The 17,171-nt window shown below is 50.6% G+C and overlaps 1 protein-coding gene across 1 annotated transcript in view; it reads right to left on the bottom strand.

Moving 5' to 3' along the window:
* The window catches only part of LOC140396853 (anthrax toxin receptor 1-like), a 142,347-nt gene that overhangs the window by 81,126 nt on the left and 44,050 nt on the right, over positions 1-17,171 (bottom strand). The window contains exons 7-10 of the mRNA XM_072485631.1: positions 16,223-16,291; positions 11,459-11,539; positions 8,820-8,880; positions 3,871-3,969 (exon numbers count right to left, since the gene is read on the bottom strand). Of these exons, the coding sequence (XP_072341732.1) occupies positions 3,871-3,969; positions 8,820-8,880; positions 11,459-11,539; positions 16,223-16,291 (310 nt within the window). The remainder of the gene's footprint in view (positions 1-3,870; positions 3,970-8,819; positions 8,881-11,458; positions 11,540-16,222; positions 16,292-17,171) is intronic.

Here is a 17,171-nt window from a genome sequence, read left to right as displayed (position 1 = left end):
GCCCGCAGGCCAGATTCTCACAAGCTAGCAAGTAAACTTGGTCAAAATATTTTCAGCGGTATCCTGCCACAACACCCCCATCCGCGGACAAGACTTGGTTTGCATTTAAACCTCAGTGTGACTTTCCTTTCCCAAAAAAAAACAAGCCGTATTGTCCCCATTGCCGAGGAACCCACAATGTATCTTTCCTGCAATTATCCATTCCACGCGACTGCCAAACTCATTGTTAAACAAGAGGCTTTGTTTACTGGGTCGGGGAGATTTGTCTTGTAGTTCTGACTGGGAGGAATATTTCAGCCTTGTCACAGCGGGGGAGGGGCTGGGAAACGCGGCGAGCCATTCAGCGGACAAGTGACTTTGGCAGGCCCAAGGAGTCCCGCCGGTGAGATCGGACCCGAAATTTCCCCAATGTGTACCTTTATTTGGAAGTGATATGTTCCATTCTCATCGAACTGGCCCCATCGAGGGTGACAAATTACTGCATCAATCAGCATGCCACCATTGCCTTTCGTTGTTGAGAATGACATTTTCAAATTCTCATTCTTCTTTTCAAACCCCTCCAAGGCCTCGTCCCTCCCGATCTCCGTAACCTCTTCCAACAGCACATTCTCCCCGTGTTTGCGTGGGTTTCATCCCCACAACCCAAAGATGTGCAGGGTAGGTGGATTGGCCACGCTAAACTGCCCCTTAATTGGAAAAAATTAATTGGGTACTCGAAATTTTTTTAAAATGTAATCTCTTCCAACACTACAACTCCTCCGAGATGTCTGCGCTCCTCCAATTCCGGGCCTATTGGCCATTCTATTTGCTCCACCATTCAGCTGCCTGGACCCTAAGCTCTGAAAATTATTACGATCCCAGACCAGACTCCAGCAGTGGCTAGGATACTTGACCAAAACCCCAACATTTTACTTTATTTGTAAGATTGTTTGGAAAGAATACTTCACTCCAGGAGTGATTGGATGAAAAAATAGGGGTTTAGTGTCTTAAAAAACATTATTACTAACGCAACGTTAAACCTTGAACATTACGCACGAAAATAGCTTACAATTACCCCTTAAACAACGGGGTTGCACGGTAGCACAGTGGTTAGCACTGTTCCTTCACAGTGCCAGGGACCCGGGTTCGATTCCCGGCTTGGGTCACTGTCTGTGCGGAGTCTGCACGCTCTCCCCGTGTCTGCGTGGGTTTCCTCCGGATACTCCGGTTTCCTCCCACAATCCCGAAAGACGTGCTGTTAGGTAATTTGGACATTCTGAATTCTCCCTCCGTGTCCCTGAATAGGCGTCGGACTGTGGCGACTAGGGGCTTTTCACAACTTCATTGCATGTTAATGTAAGCCGACTTGCGACACTCATAAAGATTATTATAACCACCCCAATTAATTTTCAATTTCCTGGCAGACTTGCAACTTATCAATTTGCCCCCAGAGCCTTCAAGATCCAGCGTTAATTTGTAGCTCTTTTCTGATGCATCAATGTCGCTGCGGAGACGAGCTCAGTGAGGGTATAGACAGCAGCCGATATGGTTTCGCACTCTTCCTTTTTTTTCCAGATCCTTAAACTTCTTCTGCTGAGCCAGCAGGAGTGTGGTGCATGGTATTGCCCTGGTTTGCATCCTTGGAGATGGAACGTGCACAGTATCTTGGCTGGCCAGCATTTTGAATTCAGCCAGGACGAACAATTGACGGACACATCTGGTTCTTGCCTGGAAGAGTCCTGCGTTCAATCAAGTTAAATCTTATTCCCAGTGCATGTGAGGCCACGACAGGGTCTGGTCTCAGTTTGGCTGTCATTCAAAATCCAATATAGAGTTCACAGGCTGTTGCGTGTGGGAAATGGAAAATCAAACTGCTCTTCTGGTTTGGACGAGCATTGTTGGTGCAGAGGGATCTTTGACTTGGCTCTTCCCTGATCTGGAAACTCATGGGGTTGGCATTGGTGGGCCGAAATGGGTCCCCAGATCCCACTTCTCACCTCGAGGACTGTAAACGTTTGGTGGAAAAGCACTCAAGCAGGCAAGTGGGTTGAGGGCCTTCACTTGTGAAATCGTCAGCGGCAAAGCGGCACGGTAGCACAGTGGTTAGCACAGTTGCTTCACAGCTCCAGGGTCCCGGGTTCGATTCCCGGCTTGGGTCACTGTCTGTGCGGAGTCTGCACCTTCTCCCCGTGTCTGCGTGGGTTTCCTCCCACAGTCCAAAGATGTGCGGGTTAGGTGGATTGGCCGTGATAAATTGCCCTTAGTGTCCAAAAAATGTTAAGTGGGGGTGACTGGGTTCCGGGGATAGGATAGATACGTGGGCTTCAGTAGGGTGCTCTTTGTAAGAGCTGGTGCAGACTCGATGGGCCGAATGGCCTCCTTCTGCACTGTAAATTCTACGATTCTGTAACACCTCTATATGGTCTTCAATTGCCTCTCAATACTCGTAGTCTGACCAAACCCATCGGGGTGGAAAGCGAAGGCTTTTGCTGAGGTGTGTCGATACAAATTAGGGCTGCTTTAAATTGTCGCTCTGCTTTGCATCCCGCCTTTTGTGCGCTCTCCCTCGTCGAATGTAATTCCATCATCGGAAAAGCTCAGGAGAAAAAAGTGTTGAGCTGACCCGAGGACACATTCAGCGGAATCCGAGTCAGGGCTCATGTTACGTCCCGCTCCACCTTTCATTTTTCCTTCCCGAGGGTTCTTGGGCGGTGGAGACTCCAGCTTTGTTTGAAACAATGCAAACCTCTTCAGCCGGGACAACTTTTCCAGAATTTAATTTTCAAACTTGAGGTGAAAGTTTAGCCAAGGCCATCACCCTGGGGGCCCCATGCCTCAGAATCCTGGCCGCACAACTTACAACTTGTCCAGATATTTTTTTCAAAGGATGTGGGCCGTTGTTGGTTAGCCCAACATTTGTGGCCCATCTCTAATTGCCCCTTGAGAAGGTGATGGTGAGCTGCCTTCTTGAACCGCTGCAGTCCCAGTGGTGTAGGTACACCCACTGTGCTGTTAGGGAGGGAGCTCCAGGATGTCGCCCCAGTGCCAGTGAAGGAACGGCCAAAATATTTCCAGGGTGGGGAGTGACTCGGAGGGGAACCTCCAGGTGGTGGGGTTCCCAGGTATCTGCTGCTCTTGTCCTTCTAGATGGGAAAGGTCACGGGTTTGGAAGGTGCTGTTGAAGGAGAAGCTTTTGTGTTGTTCATCCCATAATCACCAGATAATTAATTACAAAGAGCATCTGATATCTCTCAATGAACATAACGCAGCAATTTTATAAAATAGTAGCCTTAAACGATAACTTTGATTTATACAGTGCCTCTCAACATGTCCCAAGGTGTTGCACTGGATAGCGAGCTTAACGAGGAGATGTTAGGATTGATTGGTCCAAGTGGTCAAAGAGGAGAGAGCGAGCTAGAGGGAGAGACAGAGCTTCGGACCCAGGCAACTGAAAGCAAGGCTATTGCCGATGGAGCGAATGGGGATGCTCAGGAGTCCAGAATTCGAGGAACAAAGATGTCGCGGACAGGTTGTGGGGCTGGAGGGGATTCCAAAGTAAACCCCCGCTGGTACAACACGTGACTGCTGGCACAAGCGGAGGCGCACCCAGTAGCCCCTGGAAAACCCGTAGCCTGTGGTTCGACTGGTATCAGATCCACTGGTGCACTCTGAACAGGGTGTGCAGATTGGGTCGGGGCTGGAGATGGGGTGCGGGGTGGCGGGGGGGGGGGGCGCGCACAGGAGGATCCCGCCCCTGAGCAAAGCCGAGAAAAACGTTCTGCGTGTTGTCGCTTTTTGAACTGAAGGGGAATCAAAGTTGCCGGAATTATTCGATGGCCGAGGGGTCCTCGCCAAAGCGCCCAAGGTTTCAAATTTCCCAGACATACTTACGGAGGGTCACGGTATCATTGATCTTGAAGCTGCAGCGGACTTTATCCACGCTCCGTGCATGGGAAAATCCATTCCCCTTCACTACGACTTGGAATGTTTCTGGGAATGAGAGAGTACGAGTGAGAAAAACAATCGAGTTCCACAACAAATCGAGCTCTTTGCCGGTGACCGGCATGGACGGGTATATTTCAAACTATCTCTCAGGTCAGCACACATTGAACAATCCTGTTTCCATCTTGGCTTTTGGCTGCAAACAAATTAAACCTCTACCGTGGTCCCAGCTGAGATCAGGATAACTCCGGGCATTCCAGCGATGCGCCGGCTGGAATCTTTGTGCTCAGCTCTCCATCAAATAACCACCAGACAAACCAGTGTGTGGATTCCATTTCTTCAAACATGCAAGGTGGCCCAAACTGTTTTCTTCTCCAAGGCGGAGAGGTTTTAAATCCCTAATTGAAAGCAAGCTCTTGGAATTGTGAGCCTTCCAAATATTGCTTTTTCCTTCCCTGTGTTCAACTGACACTTGTAACCGGTTTGATTAGCGAGAGGGGAAAGAAGTGTGGGTAGGATCCAGTTCCTGACATCATGCCTGGTAATTTCGCAAGAGGATAGGAAGGGGAAAACAACCTCACTGGCTAACGAGGTTGGACGTTTAAAATTCATGACCCAAATGCCTTGCAAGTTACGGTTTCCAATCAAGAGGTGTTTGCCCCTGAGCCAGCCATGTATCCCGATGAAGGCACCCTGTATGAATGTACACTGGAATCTTAACTGTATCGTTCCGACAGCAGAGAATAAATGGCCAAGGCACACACCCTAGTCATTTCAGGTCAGTTTCAACAAGCTTGCTGGCTCTGCACACCATCTGATTACTGGTTGGAAAAATGGTTGGCTTCCTTCTCGTAACAGAAAAGTTCAATGAGAGGTAATCTGAATGTTGCTGTAAAAAACTACAAACCCTCACTTCTCAGGATAGTTACACTCTGGTGGAAATGCGGGACATGGGGCGGGATTCTCTAATCCCGCGGCAGAGTGTCCATGCCGCCGTAAACGTCGTCGCGTTTTACGACGGCGTGAACGGGCCGACCCCACGGCTAATTTTGGCCCGCAAAAGGGGCCAGCACGGCACTGGAGCTGCTGATCCCGGCGCGAACTGGCCGCCGCGGGATCTGCGCATGCGCAGTGGCGCCGACGCCAACGTGTACAAGCGCAGCGGCGCCGGTGCCAACACGCGCATGCGCAGCGCTGGCCCCGGCGCAACATGGTGCAGGACTACAGGGGCTGGCGCGGAAGAAACGAGGCCCCCAGCCAGAGAGGCCGGACCGCCGATTGGTGGGCCCCGACTGCGGGCCGGGCCACATCGGAGGCCCCCCCCCCCCCCCCCCCCCCGACCGGGGTCGGGAATCGCGCGCCGGCGTCGGGGCGGCGTGGCACGATCCGCGCCGGTCGCGGGGATTCTCCGGCCCGGCCTCCCGGGCTGAGAGAATCCCGCCCATGATTCTGCATCCTTCGAGCACAGACTGCGCAGCTGTACCTGAAGCAGCGGTGCCATTGTAAATGGTTGCTTTTCCATGCGCAGTGTCTCACTCTCTTCTGAGCCACACAGACACCGGCTCCCAACTCCCTCACCATCAAACCCTCTTCACAATGCCCGCCTCCAACGCCCCTGACTTTGCGAACTGCAGCCCAGTCTCCTATCCCTGCGTTGAGTCACCTCCAAATGTGCAGCTGTCTCTGCAATCTCTCCCAGCAAGTTTCTGTTCAGCCCGAGCCTGCAGAGGTGAACTTTCACATCCAAATCCTCTCAGCAGAGAGACCGCACACTTCCACCTCTGTAATCGCCCCTCCTTCTGCCAACCTGCGGCTGAAACACTCATCCATCCCTTCATAACGCCTCCGCTGGATAACCTCCAATCCTCCATCCATTTAACTCGTTTGTTCCTATCCTATCCCACACCAAGTCCCGGTCATCTTTTCCTGCTGCTTACGGTGAACTAGATTAACTCCCAGAGCCCAAGGCATCAAACGAATACGGCAGCTCGGTAGCACCAGTGGATAGCACTGTGGCTTCACAACGCCGGGGTCCCAGGTTCGATTCCCTGCTGGGTCACTGTCTGTGCGGAGTCTGCACGTTCTCCCCGTGTGTGCGTGGGTTTCCTCCGGGTGCTCCGGTTTCCTCCCACAGTCCAAAGACGTGCAGGTTAGGTGGATTGGCCACGATAAATTGCCCTTAGTGACCAAAAAGGTCAGGAGGGGTTATTGGGTTACGGGGATAGGGTGGAAGTGAGGGCTTAAGTGGGTCGGTGCAGACTCGATGGGCCGAATGGCCTCCTTCTGCACTGTATGTTCTATGTTCTATGCACTCCTCACATTTAAATCTGCTCATGGTCTTAATCCTCCCCTGTCTAAGTAACCTCAAAACTTGCATCCCCCAAATGCTCCATCCCTTTTGCAACCTCCTTTGCCCTGCCATTGCCGCTGTGTCTTCAGCCGCCATGGTCCCACGCCCCGGCCCCTCACTGCTAAATCCACTTCTCCGTCCTCCTTTCAGACTCTGCAAAACACACATCAGACCAGGCTGTTGATCCACCCTCCTCAAACTTCTTTCTGTGCCAGTTCGTCTTCCTCCAACTCTTGAAGATGTTTGTGCTGAAGACACGGAAGGTAAATTTTGCTGCTGGGACCAAGGGCATGCTGAAGCTGTTGTTGTTTCGAGGCGATCACAGATCAGGCTCCGTCTGCTTCTCCCACGGGAGTTTTCGCCAGATGTCACCTCCAGAGAGAGAAGGATGTCCTGTCGGTATCCAGGCCAACATTCCTCTCTTGGTCAATACGAACGAAAAGGCAGCTTCCCTATTCATTGCCATTGCTTCCTGTGCGATGTTGCTCTGCTCACCACACAGGCCGAGCAACAGTAACTGCACTTCACAGTAACTCACTGGACACAATGTGCTTTGAGAAGTCAGAGAGATGTGACTGGGAGGTATCCAAATCCAAGTCTTTCTTTCCCCCCTCCTTCTGTCTGGGGCTAAAGGGATCAAGGGTTATGGGGGGATCACGGTATTGAACTTGACGATCAGCCATGATCATAATGAATGGCGGAGCAGACTCGAAGGGCTTCTGAAAGTTAAGGACCTTTTGAAGTGAATGTTGTGATCGTATTCAATTTTTCTGGGGTAAGATTGAGCCAATCAGGAAGAGGAGAGCATTGGGTGCCACCAAATTGCCCCCAAGAGTCCCGAGGTATGGAGAGGGAAGAGGAAGCCAGATGCGCACTCCTGGAAGGGAGGGTGAGTGTGGGCTGGAAGATTTCATAGAATTTCATAGAATTTACAGGGCAGAAGGAGGCCATTCGGCCCATCGAGTCTGCACCGGCTCTTGGAAAGAGCACCCTACCCAAGGTCAACACCTCCAACCTATCCCCATAACCCAGTAACCCCACCCAACACTAAGGGCAATTTTGGACACTAAGGGCAATTTATCACGGCCAATCCACCTAACCTGCACATCTTTGGACTGTGGGAGGAAACCGGAGCACCCGGAGGAAACCCACGCAGACACGGGGAGAATATGCAGACTCCGCACAGACAGTGACCCAAGCCGGAATCGAACCTGGGACCCTGGAGCTGTGAAGCAATTGTGCGAACCACCATGCTGCCCATGGATGAGGCAACATTGCAACAATCACCATCTCTAACATTTAATCTCTCGTGCGAACGCTGGCCGCTCAGTGAGCCACTGGGGTAGCTTCTGGTTGGTTGTGGCCACTCATCATGAAAAAGCATATTTCATCTGAGAATCCTTTCTTCCCTGAATACACCATCGGTGGAGCGATGAAAATTGGGAATGCGCACTAGGTGAGAATTGGAGAAACGTGGAGCTACCTTGGTGGGAGTTACAGATACGGGAAGGGGACAAGGGACCAGGAGGGACCTGGCGAGGAGGAGGAGACGTTGAAAACTGAAATGGTTTCTGAGATCAGCAAACAGTGGGCTGATGGGTGAGCAGGGTTGGTTGCAAGATCGAATACAGGCAGCTCAGATAAAGGGGAAACAAACTGTTTGAAAGCCACAATGAAAACACAAGGGACACTATCTCTCTCTCTCCACAGGGGAAGGAGCTGGGAGAGGCATTCACTTCATCAACATTCAGAATGCTGCATTAAGTTCCAAACTTCGAAAGAAAAAACTCGTTATTGCCAAAAGTTCATTGCCATCGGCATGTTTTGCAGTTAATCCCAGTTGGAAAGGTTCCATTTGATACAACACCAGGGAATGAATCCATCCCAGGCAAGGCTTCAACACCATGACAGTTTGGCTACATTGATGACCAAGGTTGTGTCAGTGAATGAAGGTTCACAAGGAGGGAGGCTGGGTGATTGGTGCAACAGCATGAGATAACCTCACGGTCGAGCTTGCTTCCACCAAACAGTCCAACATCCATTGACGTATGCTCACAGCGACAGCACCAAGTTTAGCTCATTCCCTCTCTCCAGGAGGTGCAAGGTGAGGCCAACCACTCGGACGAATGCCCAGCAACTCTGCATGGATACTGAAGACACAACGTTGTTGGACACGAGCATCACAATTCTGAAAAGAGCGACTAAATCACGGGACGGGCCAGTCGGAGCTTGCTCTTTCCAAGAGCTATCCATCTGGTCCCACCTTCTCCAAATTCTTGCATCAGTTCTCCACCTTGAGGAATTTGAAAGCTGCAGACCTTATCTTCACGTGGGGATAAACTCTGTGACTGATTCCGTAGACTGAATGTGGCGACAGGGGTCAGGACCACGGGTTCCGTGAATAGCTCCCTGCCAATCCCCGGGAACAATGGGCCTTTCTTACGGGGTGAGAATGGGAAGACTGTGTGGCTGAAGGCTGGACTGGATTGAGTGACTCTGGATAAAAGGGTAACATTCAGCGTGCTTGGTGGTACCCTCCAGTACTCACCTCCAGCACAGATGCTCGAGGGCTCAGCTGCTAGGATCTCGATGCAAGATTTCTTCAGGATCTGTCCATCGGGAAGAAAGAAGGAAGAATGAGCAATCTTGCAATGCTTTCCACTCTGTAGCCAGAGCCGGGGAGGTACAATTACTCCTAAACATTAACATATGTGCGGGACTGACGGCTGAAAGACAAAAAGAATAATAATTGCGCTTACTTTGAAAAAGAAGATGTGAACTCTCGGGAATGAGAGAGTCCCAAAACGTTTCGAGCCGGGAAAAGAAAAGCAATGTAAATTGTAAATCATCAGTGAGCCAGGTGGGTTTTTGCAACAAAAGTGTTTTTTTTTAATGCAATGGGTTTATGCCTTGCCCACCCTTCCAGTCAGGGGGTGCCAGATTCCCAGCCCCCTCTCAGTGAAAATGCTTTCCCCTCAACTCTCCTCTCATCCTTCCACCAATGATTTAAAATCGATAGCCCCTGGATACTATCGCCACTGCTCAGCGGAATAGGTCCTTCCTATCCATGCTCTGCAGGCACCTAATCATTTAAAAGACCTCAGTTAAATCTCCCGTCAGCCTCCTCCGTTCCAAATTAGACAAACCCACAAACCCAACCTGCCCTGCTCGCTAAAATTCTCCAGTCCTCAATTCTCTTAAATTTAATGTGCAGATTCAGTCGGCAGTTAAGAAGGCAAATGCAATGTTAGCATTCATGTCAAGAGGGCTAGAATACAAGACCAGGGATGTACTTCTGAGGCTGTACAAGGCTCTGATCAGACCCCATTTGGAGTATTGTGAGCAGTCTTGGGCCCCGTATCTAAGGAAGGATGTGCTGGCCTTGGAAAGGGTCCACAGGAGGTTCACAAGAATGATCCCTGGAATGAAGAGCTTGTCGTATGAGGAACGGTTGGGGACTCTGGGTCTGTACACATTGGAGTTTAGAAGGATGAGGGGGGATCTTATTGAAACTTACAGGATACTGCGAGGCCTGGATAGAGTGGACATGGAGAGGATGTTTCCACTTGTCGGAAAAACTAGAACCAAAGGGCACAGCATCAGACTGAAGGGTCCTTTAAAACAGAGATTTGGGTGGCAAGGTGGCGCAGTGGTTAGCACTGCTGCTTGATGGCACAGAGGACCCGGGTTCGACCCCGGCCCCGGGTCACTGTCCATGTGGAGTTTGCACATTTTCCCCATGTCTGCGTGGGTTTCGCCCCCACAACACAAAGATGTGCAGGGTAAGTGGACTGGCCACGCTAAAGTGCCCCTTCATTGGAGAAAAAGAATTGGGTACTCTAAATTTAAACAAAAAAAGAGATGAGGAGGAATTTCTTCAGCCAGAGGGGGGTGAATCTGTGGAACTCTTTGCCGCAGAAGGCTGTGGAGGCCAAGTCACTGAGTGTCTTTAAGACAGAGACAGCGAGGTTCTTGATGAATAAGGGGATCAGGGGTTATGGAGAGAAGGCAGGAGACAATGCTGTAGTGGACCTGCGCCACCTTCACTAAGAAATACTATTCCTCCAGCACATGGCGGACAGAATTTCCATCTCAATGTCTTCCGACGCTCAGAATGCATTTCAAGTCAGGCTCGCTCAATTTTGAATGTGTGTGACAATCTGGAGGGAAGTCAAAACGGAACCTGATTTTTCCTGATAGCTGTGCACCGCACCTCCGGGGGCTAGACACGCGCTGGAGTGGTTGGCGCTGCGCCAACCAGCGCTGAAGGGCCTCCGCCGGCCGGCGTGAGTTGGCGCGTGAGCAGGAGCGCCAGCGTGTTCTGGCGCATGCGCAGGGGGTTTCTTCTCATGGCCGGCGCGGGTGGAAAGGGCGCCCCCACGGCACAGGCCAAGCCCGCAGATCAGTGGGCCTCGATCGCGGGCCAGGCCACCCTGGGGCAAAGCAAACATGGGCAGCACGGGAGCACAGTGGTTAGCACTGTTGCTTCACAGCGCCAGGGACCCGGGTTCGATTCCCGGCTTGGGTCACCGTCTGTGCGGAGTCTGCACATCCTCCCCGTGTCTGCGTGGGTTTCCTCCGGGTGCTCCGGTTTCCTCCCACAAGTCCCGGAAGACGTGCTGAATTCTCCCTCTGTGCACCTGAACAGGTGGCGGAATGTGGCGACTAGGGGCTTTTCACGGTAACTTCATTGCGGTGTGTAAGCCTACTTGTGACAATAAAGATAATGATTATTATTAAACCCAGGCTGCAGAGCTTTTCAAGAATTGCCCCAGTAACTGGTCGGCATCATTCTTGCCCCTGATTGAATCAGGGAAAACACTGCAGAATTCAGCCTTAGTGCTCATACCAAAACCTGCTCTGGACACTTGACCTCAGCTTAGTGCACCAAACACCGCAGTCTGCCTCTTGTTTGACTGACTCTTCTTGTCACCCCCTCACCCGTCAGCTTCGCCCTTGCTGCCCGCTGCCTTTTGCCAATATGTGTCGGCTCTGACTTGTGTGCCTCAGTGACGCAAAAACGCCAAGCCCTGGGTGCCAAGCCCTCATAGTTTCCATCTCGCTCAGAGCTCACTGCAGACCAGCCCAGATCGGGGCCCAGCGCCTCAACCACTTAACTCGAAGCAGCTGCCTGCAAACGCCTGCCGTCAATCAGGACAATTAGCAGCCACGCCGGGCCGTACTCACTGAGTCGATGATGCCCTGGAGAGCCTCGAAGCCATCGTTTACTGGGAACACGTGATCCTTGCTGTCTGCAATCCGTGCCAACTGCAGGGAAAAGGGAAAGGAAGGAAGGTAGCGGGGGATGGGGGAGCGAGCGAGAGAGAGAGAGAGAGAGAAAACAAAGAAATAACCTCAATATTCCAGGTGGGAGAAAACATTCTTTTCCAACAACAAGGTGGAACACACAAAAGTTTGCTGAAAGAAAGAAGCACAGTCAATACTTTGGGCAAAAGTAAAAATCAGTTCCAAATTAATCTTTTCTCATCGGGAACCATCAAACTTTGATTCCTTTGGACAATACCTAACTCGGAAAGAAATGGAGAAAATGAATTAATTTTGTGGTGGCTTAAATCCCTACGTGGGCGAAAAGGATGGCACAGAGGCACCCATTGAAGATGGTCACTGAAAGCTGTCCATAGTGTTGCACAGTAAGAAGTCTTAAAACACCAGGTTAAAGTCCAACAGGTTTGTTTCGATGTCACTAGCTTTCGGAGCGCTGCTCCTTCCTCAGGTGAATGAAGAGGTTTGCTCCAGAAACATATATACAGACAGATTCAAAAATGCAAAACGATACTTTGAATGCGAGCATCTTTGACTTTGTCTGCATATATCTTGTGGTGAACGTATTGTACGAACCATTCACCATGTATTACACTGTATCACGCTGTTGCCCTTGTGGACTCCGCCCCTGGCTCCGCCCCTTGAGGGGAGGTATAAAGAGCAGCAGCCCTGTAGGCGGCTCTCACTAGCAGAGCAGTCGCAGGCAGGCACTGTTCTAGTCGATTAAAGCCACTGTTCACTTCACCTCTCTGGCTCGAGTGAATTGATGGTCGCATCATATATGTTTCTGGAACCTATCTCTTCATTCACCTGAGGAGGGAGCAGCGCTCCGAAAGCTAGTGATTCGAAACAATCCTGTTGGACTTTAACCTGGTGTAAAACTTCTTACTGTGCTCACCCCAGTCCAACGCCAGCATCTCCACATTATAGTGTTGCAGTCCTCGCGTGGCGGGTCCCCTGGCAGCAGGGGGTGATGTTGGGAGACAGCACCGAACAGGGAACGGGTCGGGCCCTGTGGGCCCCTCCTTGCATGGGACAGGGGTCTTTTAACAGTTGTCACGAGGTGAGGGAGAAAGAGGCGGGGAATAACCCGGAGAAGTGCGGCAAGAGCTTTGGGCAGCTTGCAGCCCCCCAGAGCGAGGCCCACCGGACTTGGAAACTTCGTCAGGCCCACTGGTAACATGAGAAGCCATATGGGGAGAGAGAGAAGGAGAAAGAGAGAGAAAGAGAAAGGGAGACAGACAGAGAGAGAGAGACAGAGAGAGAGACAGACAGAGAGAGAGAGAGAGAGAGACAGAGAGGCAGAGAGAAACAGAGAGAAACAGAGAGAGAAAAACAGAGAGAGGCAGAGAGAGAGAGAGACAGACAGAGACAGAGAGAGAGAGAGAGACAGAGAGAGAGGGAGAGAGACAGAGAGAGAGAGTGAGAGACAGAGAGAGTTGGAGAGACAGAGAGAGTTGGAGAGATAGAGAGACAGAGAGACAGAGAGAGACACAGAGAGAGAGAGAGAGACAGACAGAGAGAGACAGAGAGAGTGAGAGAGAAACAGAGAGAGGCAGAGACAGAGAGACAGAAAGAGAGAGAGACAGAGACAGAGAGAGACAGAGAGAGAGACAGAGAGAGAGAGAGACAGAGAGAGATAGAAGAGAGAGACAGAGAGAGAGACAGAGAGAGAGAGAGACAGAGAGAGATAGACAGAGTGAGAGAGACAGACACAGACAGAGAGAGAGAGAAACAGAGAGAGAGAAATAGAGAGAAGACAGCCAAGTACTGCAATGCAATGGGTAGTAAGGGTTCTCACTTCCATCCCTCCAACTCCAGCCTCAGATCTTCCCATTTGTGCTAACCATCAGGCGGCTGATAAAAACGTTGTTATCCACCGAGAGGCAAATGGCCGAGGCCCATCAGCTATGAAGGGATTCAGGAATTGTATTTGGCTTGAAATGAAGTTGCGGTTCCCATTATTGCAGAGTGCGAGGCAGTGGCCAAGGGGTTGATGTGAGGTCACACCCCTGGGTGCGCTGAGCAAGTGCAGAAGGACATCAGCGACCTCAGAACGGGATCAAAAAGTCCCCTGGAGTGAACCGTTACATTTCCCAATCCGTGCAAAGCTCAGAAATCAGTCAATGAGGAAAGAACAGAAATCCGGGAGCAAACTGGCTGGGAGACGCGAGTGGCTTGAGCCACAACGAGCTCAGTCCACCCACTGCTAGCATCTCAGCACAGTGTTGCCGCTGTCAAATCCGATTCATTGTTCCCAAGTGTCATGTGAGAGTACCGTTACGAAATGGGTGTTTATTACTGCAGTGATGTCAGAGAGTGGGTGGAGCTGGGCTGTCTGTCAGCTTTTTACTTTCGTTTTAGGCTGTTTGCTGCAGGGTGTGTTTTAGTTTTATTTTCAGAGCTGGATAGCTGCAGTCACAGCCAGAAGGGTATTAGTCTCTCTGTCTGTAATCGAAAAACTGTAAATCGATCCTGGTGATTTAAAAGGGCAGCACGGTAGCACAGTGGTGAGCACAATTGCTTCACAGCTCCAGGGTCCCAGGTTCGATTCCGGCTTGGGTCACTGTCTATGCGGAGTCTGCACATCCTCCCCGTGTGTGCGTGGGTTTCCTCCGGGTGCTCCGATTTCCTCCCACAGTCCAGAGATGTGCAGGTTAGGTGGATTCGCCATGCTGCTAAGTTGCCCCTTAGTGTCCAAAATTGCCCTTAGTGTTGTGTGGGGTTACTGGGTTTGGTGGGGTTACTGGGTTATGGGGATAGGGTGGAGGTGTGGACATTGGGTAGGTTGCTCTTTCCAAGAGCCGGTGCAGACTAGATGGGCCAAATGGCCTCCTTCTGCACTGTAAATTCGATGAAAACTAATAACTGCTCTCAGTAGTGACTTTAACCTGATGTGCTTCTGTTAAAATTTCTTTTCTAAGTCTTCTGGATGTTAAAAGGAAAGCTTAAAGGATTACTTAGTGTTGTGGTCTTTGGGGGTTGTATTTGAATTGATGGTTGCTAAGATGTTCACTGTTTGTTTTAAAAAGGTTAACTTGAGTTCATAGAATAAACATTGTTTTGCTTTAAAAATTACTTTTCCATTTCTGCTGTCCCACACCTGTAGAGTGGGCCGTGTGCTCCCCATACCACAATCTATTAAAAGTTGTGGGTCAGGTGACCTCCATGGTACACTCTGGGGTTCTCTAAACCCTGGCCCATAACACAAGCAAGAAAATATTGGTTCTGAAATGGATCTGAAATCCACTTCTGCCACCTGACTTCCCTTTCCTGACCTAACACATCGCTTCATCGACCAGCCAGCGTCCTACTCCAGTGGGGACACAGCCACTGAGTGCGGCAGCATAAACCCACTTTTGGCAAGAGTTACTGAACAGCTAGCTTCCAGGAAGGGAAATTCTGGCTCCCACTTGCTCAGCCTTGGCTTCAAGGACATGAAAGCCACCACCTTGGCTCAAATCGGCACTCCCCTGGTCTGTGGGTGAGTCAGGAGCAGTTCAGCACACCTTGAACGGTCTCTGCTCACGTCTCACAAACGTTCCTGCCCAAATGGAGATGAAAACGTACTTGCTGAAAGAAAAACCCTTGGCAGCAATGTTGATTGGAAGGTGGCAGTAAAGGTTTTGCGACGATGAGCTTTTCAGTTCGTGGATTGGACGAGTGCCGCACCTTGGCCCGCGCAGGTTATCAGCACTCGTGGAGTACGTGCGATGTCCCATCGCTTCGGGAACCTTGCCTGTGTGGCTGTGGACGAAGACCACAGGAAGATTCGGGACACAGTCATCAATGCCAGCACCCTCGGTCTCCCCTGATGAGCTGCCCAACAACACAAAACTGTGGCGGTGATTTCCTTCCAAAAATTCCGACTGTGCTAACAATGAGGGTGCATCTTCCGCCAGCAATGCTTCCAATTCAGCAGCAGGCTTTAACTTTGGCCAAGTTTTATTTCCCTTGATTTGAAGGGATCATTGGAATGCCTGCTGCTAAGCGGGACACCTCATTTTCCCAACTGCTTTCCAAATGATTGACTAAAAAAAAATACAGGTCGCCAGGATGCTCCTGGGAATGTCTGATGCCAAACCCAGAGCTCTTTGGGGAGCAGGTTCCAAATCCAGATTCCAATCGCGAATGGGCTGTTGGTCGCTATTTTAAAAGGTACACAGGTTTCAGCGCAGATTTCTTTCAATGGAGAGGGGGAATTTACTCTGTTGGACCAAGCAATGCAAGGGCCTTATTTTGTTCCAGGTTTGTTTTGTTGCAAGGCGCGAGGGCAAAAGAGTGACTTTGCTGGGGTTTCTCAACATGACAGTGAGGCGATGTCAGTTTTCAAACGCAATAGTGAAGACATCTCAAAAGTCTGCCCAGCCCAGGGATGACTGGGGAATCACCTTGACACGTCCTGAGCTTGATGAAGGTGCTACTGCAATGAGATCCCCCTTACTCCAAGTGGAACAGTCTGTTTCAAACATTGCCTCAATCAAATAGGCCTCAATTGAAAAGGCCACGAAGAGGTATAAACAGTGGCACACAAAGACTTTCTGCAGCAGTGACAGTCCCTGAGCCCGAACCCCAAGGAGTTAAAAGTACAGCAGGACCGTTGGGTGACTTGACCAATGTGGTACACATCGGATTAGCACAGCCCGGGGAGCAAACGCGACTACGCACCTGTGTTTCATTGAAGTCTTTCACACCGACACAGTAGATCGTGGCTCCGAGACTTCGAGATCGGTCTGCCTGGGGAAAGAAAGAGACGGGCCCTGTGAAAATCTAAAATCGCTGAAGCGGCTATCAACAGGCTTACATCAGACGGGCTCACTATTCACCCCATTTCTGTCTGTCTGTCACAGAGCAGAATTTCAGCCTACCTTCACGCAGCATCTAGGTTCTGCGACCAGAAGGGATTCCGGTTCCCTCAGAGTTCGACAGATGACCACCGCCGATTGACTCCACTGACCTCAATGAGCCCGAAATGAGATCCACTTTCAGAACACATTGAGATTTCCTTTCTCCCAAGTTTTATACCCGGCATCCTGCAACCTCTTCCTCTTCTACTTCTCCGTGCTATGTTGGAACTGTGACCTATTGTGCTGCTTTCTATTCCTGGATCTAAAAACCAGGAACCAGGAAAAGCAGCTCACACGTCAGCTGCCCCTGAATCTTATCCTGTCTTGTGTCCCACGCTTTCCAACTTTGGCGGTTTCCTAAAGAGACCTTCAGGATATTTATCCTGAAGCTTCACAGTCGGAATATCATTGCCGGGAACATCGTGTTGCCAAGAGATGTTGCTCTTCAAAGGAGTCTCTCAAACCAAGGTTGTCAAATGTTCAGGAAACATTCCTTTCTCAATCGAAACTGTCAACTAACAAAAGCACACCAAACAAACCAGAAGGGCTCATCGTGTTGAAAGGTGTTAGAAAGACGGACACAAGGAAAGAGAGCAAGAGGGAGGAAAAGAATCATTCACAGGATGTGTGCGTCGCTGGGCTAGGCCAGCATTTACTGCCCATCCCTAATTGCCCCTTGAGAAGGCGGTGGTGGAGTGAATGTTCGTGGAAGGGGAGCAATCAAGCGGGGCTGCTTTGTCCTGGATGGTGTCGAGCTTCTTCAGTGTTGT

This window comes from Scyliorhinus torazame, chromosome 20, assembly GCF_047496885.1.
Source record: "Scyliorhinus torazame isolate Kashiwa2021f chromosome 20, sScyTor2.1, whole genome shotgun sequence".
In the NCBI taxonomy this organism is placed as follows: domain Eukaryota; kingdom Metazoa; phylum Chordata; class Chondrichthyes; order Carcharhiniformes; family Scyliorhinidae; genus Scyliorhinus; species Scyliorhinus torazame.
The sequence above is the reverse complement of the archived record's forward strand: the minus strand, read 5'-3'. Positions and strand labels throughout refer to the sequence as shown.